The 17,976-nt window shown below is 46.2% G+C and overlaps 1 protein-coding gene across 2 annotated transcripts in view; it reads right to left on the bottom strand.

Moving 5' to 3' along the window:
* Gnal (G protein subunit alpha L) overlaps nt 1-17,976 on the bottom strand; it is a 122,099-nt gene that overhangs the window by 71,212 nt on the left and 32,911 nt on the right. Inside the window, exons 1-4 of one of the 2 annotated variants that reach the window (XM_038330098.1) lie at nt 8,839-8,983; nt 8,500-8,572; nt 7,467-7,521; nt 7,198-7,317 (exon numbers count right to left, since the gene is read on the bottom strand). In XM_038330098.1, the coding sequence (XP_038186026.1) occupies nt 7,198-7,317; nt 7,467-7,521; nt 8,500-8,572; nt 8,839-8,983 (393 nt within the window). Of the gene's footprint in view, nt 1-7,197; nt 7,318-7,466; nt 7,522-8,499; nt 8,573-8,838; nt 8,984-17,976 lie in introns of those variants that run through there. The other variant, XM_038330097.1, reaches the window with a different exon arrangement.

Raw genomic sequence — 17,976 nt, 5'->3', positions numbered from 1 at the left:
CTTGAGGAACATTAAGAAAGCATAAGTTTAAAAAAATACTTTGGGATGGGGGTGTAGCTCACTGCTGCCTTGCTCTCTAAATACGCTTTAGGGCCCTGGTTCCCTCTCCAGCATTGTGTGTAGAGCAACAGGACATTTAGATAATGGTGAGAAGCCTAGGGGAAGAGCATAGGCTTGGGAAGGATAGCTGAGGAGTCCTCATTATGTTCTCAAATGAAGCAACTCCTTTTAGTCCCACAGGAGCTACCTTGTAGGTTGGTGATACATGGTAAAGACAAAAGCTCAAGTAACAACTGTCATTTTTCTAAGAACATCTTAGCCAAAATCTTCTCTCTTAATTAGGATCCCACAGCTGGTCGGAGTGGAAACAGAGTTGCTAAAACTCTCCTATTCTCCGCATGTGGCAGCGGAGGGTAGAAAATCAAGAGAAAGTTTGGGCCCCCTTTTCAGGGACTAGTTGAACCTTTCTGCTGTGAACACAGCCGTCATTTCTTTTAGGGACTTTTTGAGGAATAGTCATGGGACAAAGCAAGGCATCTTGGGAACATCTTTAAAACACTCTCCACATGTTCAGTACTATTTGTGTGTGACTCAGCCTCTGTCCAGGCACATACATGTTATAGATATGTATGTCACTAAAGGGGGTAATATATAAGATTGTGGTAAAGTTTATTCTAAAAACTTCAACTTGGGATGAACACATTTAATGGGAGAGAAATATAAAGCAGCCAATATTCATTTATTTTAATGTACGTGCTTTATAAAATAAAATACATCTAATACAATGTGCCTGAGTGTATTTTTCACTAATAATGTTCCTTCCTTTTTCTTTTCTTTCTTTCTTTCTTTCTTTTTTTTTTTTTTTGAGACAGAGTCTTTAGGTAGTCCTGGCTGTCTTAAAATTTTCTTTGTAGACCAGGCTGACCTTGAACTCACAGAGACTCACCTGTCTCTGCTTCTGAGTGCTGGAATCAAAGGTGTGTGTCACCATGCTGGCCCCACATAGATTTATTTATTTATTTATTTATTTATTTATTTTTGGTTTTTCGAGACAGGGTTTCTCTGTAGCTTTGGAGCCTGTCCTGGAACTAGCTCTTGTAGACCAGGCTGGTCTCGAACTCACAGAGATCCGCCTGCCTCTGCCTCCCAAGTGCTGGGATTAAAGGTGTGCGCCACCGCCGCCCGGCTTAGATTTATTTTTTTTAATTCAAAAGTGATATGGGTACACTATAGGTTTGCAATGCAGTCACTTGGGACACAAAGGCAAAATATATTGGAAAGGAAAGTTGTGGAGACCTGGACTCGCCAGATCAGGACATTGTTCCCATACAAGTCAAGACTGCCTAGCCTAGTAGCTTCATCCCTTTGATCTAGGGGAATGGTGAGCTTTGATGAGAACTCAACCTGAGTTCTATACCCTGCTCAGCCTGAGTTCTACACACTTCTCTGCATAAGCCCCACATCTACATACTTCTATGGTATGTGACTGTCAATGTACTGCATACCACATGATTACTCAGTGTCAGCAAGGCCAGGCATGTTGGCACACTCCTTTAATCCCAACAGTTGGGAGGCAGAGGCAGGAGAATCTCTATGAGATCAAGGCCAACCTGGTCTACAAAGTAAGTTCCAGGACAGCCAGGGCTGTTATATAGCCCTGTCTCAAAAAAAAAAAAAAAAAAACCCAAAAAACCAAACCAAACCAACCAACCAACCTCCCAAACCAAAACAAACAAAACCCCCAAACCTAAAATTCAGGTGGGCTTGGCAGTTCACATCCCATCTCTCTGAGACTCAGTTTTGATTATTTTTAGCCCGCCTCTGACTCTAGCGGAAGTGGGGTTCCTTTCTTCACAGCCCCGACGTCCTCACCGCTCTGCTGGGAATGCTTTCCACAGGTGCTGTCTGTCATGAAGTCTTTGCCCTGAGGCCATGCCCCCAAGAACAGTCGCTGACCGGCTACAGAGCTCGAGTCTCTGTGAAGAAGCTGCTACCCAATCATGCTAGCCTCACGCGTCATTGTTTCAGATTACATGTTGTATGTTCCTAACAAGCTGCTTCTTCACCGAGCCAAGCATCTGCAGAACTCAAGCACCTGCCGCATGCTTATGCTCTCTTGGGTGACTCTTGGTCCCAAGCACATTAACAGAGCAGAGCAGAAGATGAACACTGGCTTTAGCAGAGTTACTGAGCATAACCTATGCCAAATGCCACATCCCAAGCAAAGACAGCTGCCTCATGCCTCAATGTGGATATAGTGAGGAACTCAACATGGCTGAGACTGACCTGCAAAAATTAGGGGGTAGTATACAAACAAAATATTTCATACTACACCAAACAAATCTGTTTCCTAAGAAAGACTAGCCTTGCTAATTGGAGAGATTTAAAATGGGGCAGGCAATCTGTTTCCTTAGACTTTTGGTCATTTGGCATTAGCTGAGCACTCGTTAGCGGCCAAAGTCATTAAGTCAGAGAGTGAATAAGGACAGCTGTGTAACAAGCAAAGGCAGTGGTGGAAGCCTTGGGTTTTCATAATAAACGGCAGGTGAGCCAGGCTTTGGAGAAGAGATAGCAAGACCTGTGGGGAGGAGGGTTAAGTGTCAGAAGTGCTTAACAGAAGAAAGCAAAGGCCAGGCCACAGTGGTGCAGGCCTTTACTCCTAGCACTTGGGAGGTAGGTGGATTTCTGTGAGTTCAAGACCAGCCTGGTTACAGAGTGAGTTCCAGGACATCCAGAGCTGTTACACAGAGAAACCTGGTCTTGAAACCTCCACCCTCCCCCACAGAAAAAAGGAGGAGGAAGAAGGAAAGAGGAAGGAGGAAGAGAAGAAAGCAAGGGAGCGGAGCGCAAGGGAGCACATGGGAGGTGCAGGGACTTGTTCTGGGGCAGAGATGTCAGATGAGGCTGTGAAACAGACATAGTCTCAGGAGACATGGCTTGTTCTACAGCCAGCAACGTAGACTATAGGGCAAGTGCATACTGCATGGGCCACTTGTGTGAGGATGAGTCTCGAGAGATGACGTCACCACTTTGAGGTGCTGTATTCAATGGGTAGCACCTGCCTGGAACCTCATGATCAAATGCCCTCCAAGTGTCCTGCCTGGAATTGTCTAACATATGGTTTTCCTCAGAGCGATGAAGGCTGCCACTGATATATGTGAAATAGCAATGGTGAACGTTAGCTGATAAGATTACTATATATTTTCCTAACTAAGCACTCTGACATTTCGTCTCAGCCCCCAGAAAGTTTCTATACAATTCACCTCAGTGTCAAATTTTATTGATAAACACTCACTTGGTAATTCAGGCTAGACAATTTTTATACTAAGAAAATTAATTGCAATTTGCATCTACATTTTATGAGGTTCTCCTTTGAGGTAGTAGTGTGTTACGAGTTGAGGGTGTGGCTCAGCAGTAGAATACTTTTTAGGGTGCTGTGCTCAAGTCCTGGCTTAGAGCCAGCATGAGGAAAAAAAAATGCCTGTTAAGAGGCTTGTTCCTCAGACACTCTGACATTCTGGGTATGACCCCCCAGCATTCCATAGTCAACATGCTGTCACCACCTATAACCCGCAAACTCAGCAGGTGGAGGTGGGAAATCAGAAATTCAAAGTCATCCTTGGCTATATATAGCGTTTGAGACCAGCCTGGGCTATATGAGACTCTACCTCACATAGAACAAGTCTCTTTCCCAAAGAAAGAAATTAAGAAAAAGGGGAAATAAAAATGTGAAAATAATGTAGTAGGGGTGGGGCCTAAGGTCTCGGGACGGGCATGACAGAGACAGAGATGAAGCCAATCAGCCAGAGAGTACCTGAAATACTCTTCCCATGAAATATGTCTTCAGAGATGGCACAGAGGTCAGAGGTCAGAGTTACTTAGCTTGTGTCCATGGTGATACTTAGGGGTGATACCTAGGAGTGTTGTGTTTAGGGGACACTGGTTCTTGGCATGGGACAAAAGAGACTGCTTGTGAATGTTGCCTAAAGCAGTGGGGGACAGCTCTGGGGTCTGTTAGTTGCCTCTAAATTGAAGGAAGAGCTGACAGAGAACGGGTATCTACTCAGACCACTAGGACCCCTGGGCTGACAACACAGAGTGGGGATGAGGCCCACAACCTGAGTTACAATCAGAGTGCTTTGTACACCTGACCCTACTGGTTCTTCTCTCTCACAGAGCAAGGACACTCATCCTCAAGGTGTATCTCTCAAGAGCTGGTTTGCCTCTCAGGCTCACATTAAATCTAATCCTGTTAAAGCCACAACGAGTAGCTGACATGATCCCCTCCGCTGCACTGCTAAGAAATTACAGGCAGCAATGAAGTAATGGGGTCACTCTGAGTCACACGGCAAGCACTTGGTCTGGCTGTGGTTCGAGCACAGTGGTCCAGGTTTGATGCCCCCCCCCCCCCCATACAGCCTGCTCCCTCTAGTGCTTCCTTCCTTCCAAGTGAGAATTCAGAGATGTTTCTCACTGACCATGCTTCAATCTCCTTGTCAGCATGGAAACAGGCAGACCCATAGTCCGTCACTGTTGTGGCTCCTGCAAGGCAGCCTTTCCCTCCCACCCAGCATGGGGAACAGCCAGTCTCTGAGAGTATCTCACAGAGTATTCTCCATTTATTCTTCACCTCTGACTACAGCTGAGGTGAGAGTTCTTTTTCAGGCCATGCACAAAAATCTTTAAGCACCTTAGTCCCCTAAGGAAAGCGAGTGTTCACTCTTTGCTCCACCAGCCCTGAGGTTTGGACAGGCAGTACTCTTGCATGCTAGGCTCCACCACTGAGCTACACCCCCAGGCCTCCTTCAGTTTCTTTTAAGATGGGCACATGGCTTCATCCATTCAAAGAGAAGAGGATGGAATAGCTGCTTGAGAAATGATTTTCACTGCTGTATGCACAAGAATGCTTCCTTAGTATCATGTGATAGTCTAATCAGCCTGTCCTCTGGCATCTTGCACTCCCTGCCCTGAATGGCACCAATACAAGAAGTTTATGTCATAGTATAGGTGAATAGATATTCTGTGATGTTTTTGGTGTATGCAATACATGGCAGAACTCTGTTATAAGCTGTGGGGAGGAGCAAAGTGGGAAGGAGGCTCCTTCCTCGGCTGTTCTTCAAAGGGTACAAGCAGCCATGTCCTCTCCGTGGTGACTGGGGTTGAGGCTTGAGGCTTGAGGCTGTGATAAGAGGCTTAGGGATCAGAGTACAACTGTAGTTTGGGCTCCCATGGGCAAGCTCACTGTCACTGGCTTGCATAGTAGGCTTCAGACTGGTTACCACAAGCTCCCTCCTCCCACAGCACCCCCCAAAAACAGGGCCTGGGAAATTCAGGATACTGTGCTTCTGACATAAGGCATGAAATCTCCTGTTGCACTCTTGGCTTGCGGAAGGAATAGCGGCATCACCTGGTTCAAGAGCTTCATTCTCTCTTATTTATTGTTCATGAGAACCATGACTAATACCACAAACGGCAGGTGGGGCAGTTGGTGAAAATTCCCAAACCAGATAATAATTTTTATTATTAAAATTGGACATGTTCCAATTTTCTTTAACAGTTTGTTTTAAAAGGCTTTTTGCCAGGTAGCCTTCCTTCCTTTTCCTGTCCCAAATCTACCATCTTACCTTGGTCTACGCCTGCCCTTTGCCCTGCCTCATATTCAACCACAGTCTCTCTGAGTTTTCCATGCCCTCTCCCTATGCTCTGTGTGAGACTAGGCTCTGTCAATGACCTCGTTTCCTTGCACATACGCACACACACACTCTCTCTCTTTCTCTCTCTTTTCCTCCTTCCTTCCTTCCTCCCTTCCTTCCTTCCTCCCTCCCTCCCTTCCTTCCTTTTTTGGTTTTTCAGACAGGGTTTCACTGAAGCTTTGGAGTCATTCTGGAACTAGCTCTTGTAGATCAGGCTGACCTTGAACTCACAGAGATCCACTAGTCTCTGCCTCTCAAGTGCTCCTGGCATTTTTTTCTTTCCTTGCTAAGAATACAGGTCACACGCTTTGAAAAGTGATCATAGATCTTTTACTTATGGACTTACTCTGTTACTCTGAACTCCTTTTCAGAAACTGTTCAGACAGTTCTGGCTATATCAGGATGCTTATGCTTATCAGGAGCAAAACACATACTAGAGGATGAAAATATTAGTCAGGTGTGGTGGCGCACACCTTTAACCCTAGCACTCGGGAGGCAGAGGCAAGCAGATCTCAGTGAGTTCAAGGCCAGCCTGGTCTGCAAAGCAAGTTCCAGGACAGTCGGGGCTATGTAAAGAGAACCTGTCTCAAAAAAAATTGTTATCCATTAACCTGATTCGGAATCCACAGGATGGTATTTTATGGGGGGCAGGGAAGAGAGCAGCAGGGGCACCAGGCCTTTACGGCAGGGCAGGGCAGGGCAGGGCAAGGCCTGTTTACACAGTGGATGCTGCACTTGGAGGAGAGGCCTGCGAACCACCTGCCAGGCAGCGAGAGCTCTGAAATACGATAGTGACAGGTATACACATGTACATATGCATTTATACACATACTCTTCGGCTATAACTGGGACAAGCATGACTCTCCCAGAAAGCTTAGTATACAGTTTGATTCAAATCTGCTACATCAAACCCCCAAACACCATGTTAAAGAAGTGCCAATCCAACAAGAAACAACTCGCACCTGCTGCACTTGCTCATGCTCACTCTCCAGCTCAGACAAGGCTGGCACAGGAGTAGCAGCTGGCAGACAGAAGGATATAAACCACACTGTATCTTACTTGATACAACACACAGAATGCTGGCCCGTTCCTTATAACACACGTACTTTCTTATCTTGTGATCAGATGGACACAGAGCCTAAGAAAAACCTGAATTCTGTTTCTTCTCTTCTGTTATTCCCACAGAGGTAGTCATGCGCCATCAGCTTTTCTCTCGGCTCATGTAATTTATGTTTTTGTTATATGTTACAAGGCTTTAAAAACATACCAGGAAAGGAACAGCCAACGTTTCTGAGAGACAAACCATGTCTCTGATGGTCAGCCACCTAGATATCCGTAAAGGCATTTCTAACAATCTCATTGTCTTTACTGCTTTTAACAAGCACAAAAGAAGCATCTACAGGGCTAGATTTTAGAGACTCCACGCTGCTTTCCAGTAAAGCAACCTCACTTGAAATGGGTCCACCTCTCAGTACGGAAAATGTCTGAGGAAACGTTTTCTTACCTGGGAATATTCAAAGTCGGTGATAGGAGCTATGCTCTTGATATAATCGGACCGGAACTGGTTTTCAGGGTTGGCCAGTGGAACCGGAGGTATTATAGTACTCATTGCTGAAACGATTGTCTAAAATGGGATGAAGGGGAGAAAAATCAACAGAGAGATATAAAACATAAGGGTCCCATGAAAGATGATCAGAAATACATACTTAGTTTACACAGTCTGAGTCCAGCCTACTCAACATTCAGGTGAACAAACATTAAGGGAGGTCTTACCACAATAGCATCTTTGACATTTTTCCTGATGTCCAGAATTTTCTGCTTCTTTTCCCTGTGTTGAAAGAGGGTTGTTATTAATTTCATTCACAATAGAAACCAGTTAAGATTTTAAAACTTCCAGTAGGCCGAGTTTCCCAGAGGTCAGTGTCAACCTCAAGGCATCTGTTAAGCTTTTTCCTCCTAAATGAAAACACTGCCCCCGCTCCAATTTGTGCTCCAAGCAAATGGAATATATCTGCTTCAAACCCTACAGCTTCAAACAAACATCAAGGTCATATAGTCACAATTATTGTGAATCTCGCACACAAATGCAACTAGTTATACTCAAACCTATTCCTTATACTGATAGTTATAAACTGAAGTAGATGTAAGTGGGCTGTACTATAGAGAAAGGGTGTATTGAGATATAGTTAGGCTTCATATAGGTGGATTCAATCAAATGAAGACCAAAAAAAGGTTCGGCAAAAAACCCCAACAAAACAAAAACAAAAACAAAAATCAATCAAACAAACAAACCCCAAAAACCCTGTATTTGCGCTGAATGCGTACAAGTATTTTTTCCCTTGTGACTGTTTCCTAAACCACCCAACACGATACATTTAGTCTTTTATTAACACATTGCAGTAGGTACCATGAATCATCCAGAGGAGATATGAAGCAAATGGAAAGATATTCATAGGTATTTTGCAACTACTACACGATTTTGTGCAACAGATTCCAATATGCTTGGGTTTCGAGAGCCTCCCTCTCCCCCAGATCCTAAGGGACAAAGGATCAATGTATTGGTTCAGCACCACGCCAGTATTAGAGACCAGTTCCCCTAAGAATCCTAACAAATTAAGTATTTTGGCAAGCTGTTTTCTTTTTAAACTAGACATCGCCAAAGAAGGGCTTGCCTAAATGGAACAAACTCTATGCTAGATTTCTACTTCCTCACCACCCTAGTCAAAGCTGCGTGGAGAAAGTACTTCTGAGAAAAGATGCGGTTGATACAGAATTTAGAAAGCAAATCCAAACTGGGCATTCTTACTCGGGGTTGAAGCCGTTGACGTGCAGGATCCTCATCTGTTTGACGATAGTGCTTTTCCCGGACTCACCAGCCCCTGCAGACAAACAGAAAGAAGGTGGTCATCCATGTCCTCCTATCGGGCCAGGACCATACCTGTCGCTACCCAACGTGTTTTTCCTTTACGTGGGGGGTCTTTCGAGCACACAGCAGATGTGGTTACAGTAGTTCGCCCTAGCCAAGTTCCGGCGCCTGGTGGTGCGCAGTCTGGTTTGCCTGTGTCAGTGGCTTTGAGCCCGGGACTGTGCACTCCAGGACGCTGGGAGCTGCCGCGGTCAGAGCGACCATGCACCCTGGCCTTACCCAGAAGCAGCAGGCGGTGAGTCGCTTTGTAAGCCAGGCGCTCTTTCTGCAACTGTTTCTCGATCTTTTTGTTGGCCTCGCGGCGTTCTTTTTCATCCACACCCTGATCTTCCGCGGTCTTGCTGCTGTTGCCCAAACACCCCATGCCTGCTGACTCGCACTCCGGTCAGGCAAGTAGGAAGACGCACGAGAGCCAGAGAGAACCCGAGATGTGCGCTCCCACGGACGGCTTCTCCACTCCCCGAAGCTGAAAGAGATGGCCTAGTCTCCCGGGGATCTGGGATCACACCGGCTTCTCCCTCCCCTGCCCACTGCAGGCTCCCGGCTAACCAAAGGCGCCGGGAGGCAGTTGCGCCCTGGGAAACGCTCCTTAAATGCAGGTCGTCTTAGGAACCTGCTGGGGAAACGGCTTGCGGAGCCCGGGGCGCCGGGCCCTGCTGAAGACAGACGGGTGGCGCTGTGCCTGGGCTCCGCCTCCGCCTGGCTCAGCACCGCCCTACGAAGATGCCAAGATGGGGTGGGGGGAGTGCTGTGCGTAATCGAAAAGCCAGGTCTTGCCTGCGTAGTGGCTAAGCGCAGCACAGGAGGGTCAGAGCTCGCAGCAAAGGGTCCCCACAGGGAGACTGTGGCCACCTGCGAGGTTGGCTTGTTTCAAGTCTGACGTGCACACTCCTGAGGGTCCTGCTCCCCTGAAAGGAGACGGAGGGGGGGCAGGGGTAGGAGTTGGTTTGGGGGCTAAAAGGGGTGCTTCCCTAACCTGGTGAGTCAGAGAAGGGACAGGGGCGCTTACACTCTGGCCCGTATGTCTTCCTAGGACCCTGCACCCCAGTGCATCTGGGTGCGCTCTCCTCGCTCTCCTCAGAAGCCTCATTGCTCCCAGGTGAGCTGGGACTTGGGCTCATGCATATTCTATTAGGGAGGAGGATCGCTAGCAGGCTAACAAGTCACATCGCTTTTGCTCCCTTTGGCTTCTAGACTATTCCAGCTCGCCCCCGCTACCACCTTTCCAGCCCATCTTTACCTCCAGCCCCCGTTTTCCTCTGCAGTTCTGTCGAATAGTTACACGGCTTTTCTAGAACACACCATGGCTTTGAATTTGACCTCAGAGCAGAGGAATGGATGAAGACAAGAGACTGGCACCTGCTGGTCCTTTATTGTGACTAAAAATTAGAGCCCTTAGCTTTGTTAACCGCTACACTTTGTGTTCACAGTTTAAGTGCATGGGACGAGGAGGGCAAAAGAGGTGCCTGGGCGCAGGGATTGGACTCCAGCACTCAGACACGGAGGTGAAAAGGAGTCCTAGAGACCATGAGAAGTTGATGGTCCCCAATTTGGTGACAATTAGGTATTGAGTAGGAAGTCTCCAGACCCCACATTTCCCCCCTGATACCAGCATGACCTGGCCTGTGTCCCAGAGAGCAGACACCAACCGTGTTACTTTATCCCGCAGTCAGACCATACCCTCTTGGTTCCTTCCCTTCTCTCTGTCTCTCTTCTGGTTTCATCAGCTCTACCCACAGCTCCAATCTCTCTGTGTCTCTGTCTCTCTCCTCTGGTGGGGCCTGTTTTCCTAAAGCACACAAACACACACCCACACTGCCCACGGCACACTAAGACCTTCAGTCTCCCCTCCTTGCTTGTGCCAGTCTCCATCTTCCAGGGCTCCAGCGCCACTCTCTCTCCCCTCCATCCTGCAAGTTCAACCCCTGAGACCCCGACAGTGGCCTGAGCTCCTACACTGAGAACATCAGGGCGTTTCTGGTCTCTGAAGTCCCATCCTCTCCTTGAATCTGGGCCTTTAGCTGCCACACACCACCTTTTGAGTTTTGCTCACGTCCTCTGCCTAGTGGCTCTCGGCTCAGCCTTTCTCCTGTTGTGACTGCCCACACCTCCAACCTGCTCCTTCCCCTCTGCTTTCTAGGGATTTTCTAAACCTTGAGGCATGTTTTTTTTTTTCTTGCAAGCACAAAACATTGCTGTGAGTGCTGGATGTTTCCTAAATACGTGTCCTGTCTTCGAACACCCCTCTGCCGCTACTGTGGTCCTTGATCACCCATCTAAGCACAGTTTCAGCAGTACAAGCCTGTTCCCATTGTCGTTATTCAAGCGCAGCCTGAGCGACGTTGCCCTTACATTGCTATTTCTATGTACTGCCTGCACACTCCTTCCCTGGTTTTTCTAGACCCTCCAGCAGCTTCTCTACTCTCCCTCACCCCTCCTTACTAACCAGGTTGGTTCAGGAGCCCTGTTGCTCTTCTCTTAGTGGGGGGCTAACTCCTGGTTACCCTCCTTGGCCTCATCATCTCCCTTGTAGACACGCTGTATTAGTAAGGGTTCTCTAGAGGAACAGAACTGACATAATGAATATATTTGAAAGTGATGTATTAGGTCAGCTTACATGACATGGTCTGGGTAGTGTGACAATGGCAGTCTGACAGTGAGAGGCTGAGACCCTGTTAGCTGCTCAGTCCACGAGACTGGAGGTCTCAGCTGTGCCACTCATGTGCGAGAGACCTGGAGGATTCCTGGAGAGCTGCCGGGCTTCAGTCTTATTTTAGGAGACTGACAAAGCTCATTCTAATAGCAAAGGAAAGCTGCAGGAACGGGATAAATGAACTTGTCAGTGAGAGCCAAGACAAGCAGGTAAAAAGCAAAGCTTCCCCCTTCCAATCCTTTCATTTGAGCAGCCTCCGGCAGGTGCTGCCCACATTTGGGCTGGGGCTTCCTGCTTCAAACAACGTGGTTAAGGAAGCCCCTCACCGGGATGTCCAATGGCTTGCTGTTTGAGTTGATTCCGGATCCAGGCAGGTGGACAACCGAAATTAGCCCACCACACACATCTAGAGATCCCCTTTCTTGTCTCCCAGAGCCCATGCTTCTCCTCCGTATCATCTGCACACAGTGGTTTGCTTCGGGCCACCCTGTAACTGCATTTGACTGTGGGTGCCATGAGGGCCAAGCTGGGCACCTCTTGCACCGGCACCCATTGCAGTGTCTGAGCCAGGGATTCACCGTGAATAGTTGTTGAATGCGAGAAGAATTCACAAAAGCCAGAGACAGTTCTGAGTCAAAGCCTGGGCTGTTGTGACAGGGGTTTCATGACCAACTTTTCAATTCATAAACTATTTCTCTAGCATAGCATCTTATTGAAAAGAAGAATGTGTTTTCCAAACAACAGAAGCAACAACCTCTCTACATAGGTAGATGGAAACATACAGTTGCCACATTCCATTGTGAACTACATTCAAAGTTCTGGGTCTATAGACGACTGTCTAGCACAGTTGCCACATTTGTGCGTGTGCTAACACATGTCTCGATCCAGGAGACACCATAGCTATTAGGGCAGGCAGAGAGGGAGGGTGAAATTAAGAGTGTGAGTAGATCTGTGAGGATTTGTCGATTTTAAAATGCCAAAACATTTATAAATTATTAGGAGATGGAAACAAAACACATGTCACAAAAAGTTATAAAAGGGGAATTAAGTTAGATACCCCCAAAACATATTTAAGGTAGTATGTATGCAGTTACGCTAAAAATAAAGCAAAAGTCATTTGATCAGATATATAAATTAGGGTTATAAAAATTTAAGGATTAAATCCATTGATGTAATGAAGAACCACACTGTACCCAGAAAGTTAGTAGATCATCAACATAATGATAACACATACATTGGAAAAGTAGCTTCTGGTTGTTGAGTGATGGCTGGTACTGGCCTAAGTCCTGTCTCTAGGAAAAAAATTTAGTGCAAAATATAGGGATTATTACCACCATCATTTTAAGTGCACAGAGTGGTGGCTTAAAAGGGTGACTGGCTCCCACAGGCTCAGCACAACCTCTCATGGATGCATCAGCACACCGTGCTAACTTGCGGACTCCATAGTCTAAATGGTGAGAGTGCCTGTTTTGTCCAGTGATTTCAGTTTAAATGTGAGAAATACAAAACCAGTCTCAGCCTGTTATAGACAGGAGCTCAAGGGCTCCCTTCTTCCCTTCTTTCTTTCCTTCTTCCATTCCTTTGGAACCAAGCCTAGAGACCTGGGCATGCAAGTGCTTTATTACTGAGTTACATCCTCAATCCCCAAACTTCAAAAGTTTTAAATCCGATATTCTGCCTTTTGCTCTTATAGCCTGGAAAACTGACCCTCATCCATGTTTCCCAGCTTTGAATCAGAATCCACAATACCCATGGACTCATCGGGAGCCACAGAGCAGACCTGTAGGGTAACCCAGAAAACTGATTTGTAGCTAGGGCAAGGAGAACATCTGTTGCTAGGCAACCGGAACAAGGCAGCACTAGGAGGCTCTCCAGGCAAGCCACTTTTACCCGCAGGGTCTGAGGACAGCTGCATGAGCCTTACCAGCAGAGGGCGCCAGCAGATGGGATCAGGGAAAAGCAAGAGAGCAAGGCTCCGGACCGTGAAAGGAATAGCATTTGAGGTTCAAAGACAAAGCTAACAAAGGGTGTTTCCCTCACTATCGAGGATAAAAACAGGCAGAGTGTTTCAAAAGTCTGACTTAAACCTCTTACTTGTTAGTTTTGCAAATTTAAACTAATGACTTAAAAGTCTGTTGGCTTCAGCCCCTTTGACTGAAGATGGCGAATGCCGAAGAGAATGACAGCTTCTCCTTGGTGAGCTGGAAGCTTAGTCCAGGATAACAAGAAGGGACTGTCCCTACCAGTATCAGGCAATTCCCTGAAAAAAACGTAATGGCCGCGTAGATGACAAACACTCAGGACAGGTTGTTGCAATTAGTGACAGCCCTAGATTCAGGAAACGAGAGTGAATCTGAAAAACAAGTCAAGTGATGTCTGGCGAGAGATGTCAGGCCCCACCTGTGAATGGAAACCTTTCGCTTGCCACTTTGTTGCATTGCTGCTTTTGACGTTGCCCAAGACTAAAGTTGCAGTCGGACCTGCGGTATGGGCTCATCCGATGTTCTCCAGGAAGAATGGAACAGTGGTGAAAGCCGAGGAGCCGCTACCTCAGAGCAAGGACCGCGTTTGCAGAAGTGCACAGCTGTAGCCAGAGAGCAGCACACAAGCTGGGCCATGTGGTGTCACAGGGTGTCGCACGCAGGGGTCCTTGCCTGCAGATCACACAGCTGTCTGTTGTTCTATCCCACCCCCTTAGTGTCTTGGTGGAAATAGGCTGTCATTCATTTTTCAGCATCCTAGATCACTGTATGACCGAATTATAATATACACGGAAAGTATTATGGTACATTTTAACATTTTTTTAAAACAGAAAAGCAGAGAAATAGCTTCAAGTTTCCCTTTCTGTACATACTCTGAGATCAAATATTTTAAAATGTATTGAAATGATGTGTCTCCTTTTTTACTCCTACAGCAGAAGTAATATGAAGTAGCTGTGAGAGGTGCCATCCACAAAGAATTAGGAACTGCCAGTCTTAAACACCAAAATAGCAGCACATCAGCAGGGAAAGGATGCTAAATGTCACCGACTCCTCTTTGTGTCCAAAATGCAGGATTACAGCATCCCTGTTAGGATATTCACTGTCGCACAGAGTTTAACAGCCGTGTATGGCACGAGGTGGAAGACCACCAGATACATTAAGAAGCAAATTCAAACAATATGACAAAATATCCCATAAGTCATAAAAGGGAATTTGCAAACAGAATGGATACGTCGATGCTTTCAGTCCAAAATCCCGTGAAAGTCACCAAACTCTGTCATGCTTGAGTAAGTGTTGCCCGAAAGCCCGTGTGTTAGTAAAGACTGTTCTAGCCCCTGGCTCTATTGAAAAGTAGCACCTACTGGGGAAGGAGCGGGTCTTCTGGTCACTGAAGGTACCCTCAAAGGGGATATTGAGACTCCAGTCTCCTTCCCTTTTACGTTTTGGCCACCGTGCATGTGTGCATGCTAGGGTGTGTGCGTGCGTGTGTATGTGGATTTTTTTTGTTGTTGTTGTTGTGTGCTGCCGTCAGCGGAGCGAGACATTGATGCCCTAAGATACTCACAGCTGGGTGAAAAGTAAAGCGGAGAGCCCAGAATCTGTTGCTGTGACAGAGGGCTGACAGATACCAGCTCCGAGGCAGAGGTGGCTGGCAGAGGCACATCTAGGGGCGGAGTAGTCTGAGAAAAGCTGCAGGTGTCACAGTGACACTTGGAATCTATTTTAAAAGCCACACATCAAACAAAGGGCTCAATGATGTAGCAGAAGACCACAACAGAACAGTGTCAATCAGCACCCGAATGGCTTTATTCTGCTTTGAAATGTTAAGAAGTCTAGCAAACGTTTGGACTCCAGCAGACACCCAAACGCACGTTGTTTAATAAAAATATTGAAACATGAAGTTAGAAAACCCAGTCTACCAAGCTTAAATTATTCTCTTTCTTCACCAATTAACAAGGCCAGAAGAAATAAACTGTAAAACATTGCAAACGAATCTAAGCTACATGAAGAAAGTATTTATTTTAAGGAATATTTTATGATTAAAAAATAGCTTTAGTATTTAGAAATGGTTCTGTTCCCAAACATATTTCCTTCTAAAGTGAGTCCAATTCCACACAGTCCCTTCATTAAATCAGAAAAGAGAGAGTGAGCATTTTAAATGCTGGATATTGTTCTTGTGCTGGCGACAGCTCCCATGAGAAACTGTGAGAGATGCTACAGCACAGAACCTAGCAGTTACATACTGACTCTGGTTTGGATTCAGGCTTGTCTCTCTGTGTACATCCATTCTTGTATGTTAGCAAATCATGTGACAATAGACCGCAAGGAAAGCTGGTTAATAGAATCCAAATTCATGTCTGCACAATAGAGGCTCATCTAACTGAACATGTTTATTTGGTCCTGTGCGCCATCGTGCATAAGAACAAGCCAGGCATGGTGACTCATGTCTGCAATCTCAGCACTTGGGAGGCTGAGGCAGGAGGATTGGCATGAGTTTCAGGCTATTCTGGATTATACGTTGAGTTCTAGGCTAGTCTGAGCTTCAGAGTGAGATTTCGTCTCACTCTGTGAATGAATGAATAAGTACATGAAAACTAAAGAAAAGGAAACTGCATGACCAGTTCCTTACGCTTCTGAGCAGTTGGTGATGTAAGATGAGCTATAGGTGAAGAACCTCGAACCCATAAATCCAAGACCTAAAATGTTATAAACCTGGAAGGTTTTCTCAGTGCTGACAGTGATAGCCCAGTGGAAAATTCCACACCTGACCTCAAGTGACAGGGTGAACTTGAAACACAGGTGCACTAAAAATACAATAGAAAGTTACCTTCAGGCTGTGCACGTAAGGTGCATATGTAACAAGTTAATTTTGTATTAAGACGAGTCTTATCTCAAAGATATTATTATCTCACGATGTATATGTATGTGTCCTAGTTAGCATTAAGTTGTCAACCGGACACTTTCCAGAATCCCCCGAGAAAAGAGTCTCAACTGAGTAACTGTCTTTCTTAGGATGGCCCATGAACATGTTTGTGAAGGACTGTTTGGCTTGCCTTACCTCATGTGGTAGGGCCCACAGTGGGCAGTACCATTTTCTGGGCAGGTGATCCTGGGCTGCAGAAAGAAAGCTAGCTCACCCTGGGGCTGTGAGGGAGCCAGCAAGTAGCATTGCTCCATGAGTTTTGCTTCAAGTTCTTTTCTTGATCTCCTGCCTGCCTTCCCTCCATGATGGATTGTGACCTGGAAGTGTAAGCCAAATAAACCTTTTCCTTCCCAAGTTGCTTTGGGTCAGGGTGTTTTACTATGGCAACAATAACACCCGAACAGTATACCAATATTCCAGAATCTCAAAAACATCTGAAATCTGGAAAGCAGTTTTGAAAAGGGGACAAGCAACATTTATACTCCAGGAATTCAGAAAGCCAAGTGTGACGGTGCAAATGCACCAAAGGATGCACAGGGACAAAGGGCTTCTATTGGATGTGGGAGGACCCACAGAATTGGGAACACTTTGTGGGGGAAGAGAGACGAAGGCATAGATTGAACAATATGTGTTGGAACAAGAAACAGCATGTTTGTCAGGCGTGGAAGAAGTAAAGGTAGAAAGGGAAGGGCATGGGGTTGTAGGGAATAAGCTGGACAGAAGTAAACACCAAATCCAGAGGCTGGAAGAACCAGAAGAGCCTTGGGAAAATAGACACTCACAGCACGGCAACATCTCCTGAGGTATACTCTCTCTGGTGAAGTGGTTATTAGCAAGAATGGTAGGCTTCAAAACCCTCTTCTATCCTCTAACTGCCCTGCAAATGGCTGGGAACAATGAAGCCAAGGCCATAGGGTTGTAGTGAGAATGGTTTGAATGGATCTGCTTCTCACGGTGTGTAGTAGATAGTCATTTCTCAATAGACTAGTAATTATTATCATTTAGTATCAATTGGACAGATACCTATCTATTTAACTCTTTGAGACAGGTAACTGATAACCTTGAGGAAGTACTCTTTTTTTTTTTTTTTGGTACTAGGGCAGACTCATTCAAAGTCAGTTATCACACATTCAGCAGAGATTTCCTGAGGACCTGTGTGCAGCTGAGTGATATACAAACTGGGACACAAAGGCAATGGGACATGACAGGAGACTATTTATGACAGATGCCCAATAAGAGAGAGTGGTGTGTGCAGAGTGGAAGAGGGAGAGGTTGGCTTTAGGGAGAAACTGACGCGTGCTAGAGGGTAGATGGATCTCGAAGACATCATGCAAAGAGAACCACCTATCGTAGAGGAGCAAATGCTGCATTATCCCACGTATCTCCTGCAGAGAGTCCGCAATAAAGACAGAACGTGGCGTGGTGGTGGCCAGGCCCAGGAGGGGGAGGTGGAGAGGCATGCTAACAAAGGCAGAACTTTGGTCCGGGAGACACATGGACTTTGGGGATGGCTTACAACAATGAAAACATGTTTAGTGTCACTGAAAGGGACAACTACATGAAGTTAAGGTGGCACATCATCTAGGTATTTTATTAAAATGAAAATGTGTAAGTAGAATATTCAGCCTATCAGTGGAAGAGAGATTCTTCTGGAGTGAGAACATAGTTTTATAGTTTCAGAGAGGGTTTCTCCTAACTTTCTCCCATCCCCTTCCCCACAAAAGAGAACAGGGTCTACTCTATAGCACAGACCGACTGACCTCAAACTCATGGTCCCCCTGCCTCAGCCTTTTGAGGGC

Source organism: Arvicola amphibius, chromosome 5 (genome assembly GCF_903992535.2).
Source record: "Arvicola amphibius chromosome 5, mArvAmp1.2, whole genome shotgun sequence".
Lineage (NCBI taxonomy): Eukaryota > Metazoa > Chordata > Mammalia > Rodentia > Cricetidae > Arvicola > Arvicola amphibius.
Note: the sequence above shows the minus strand (reverse complement) of the source record. Positions and strands in the feature narration are given on the sequence as shown.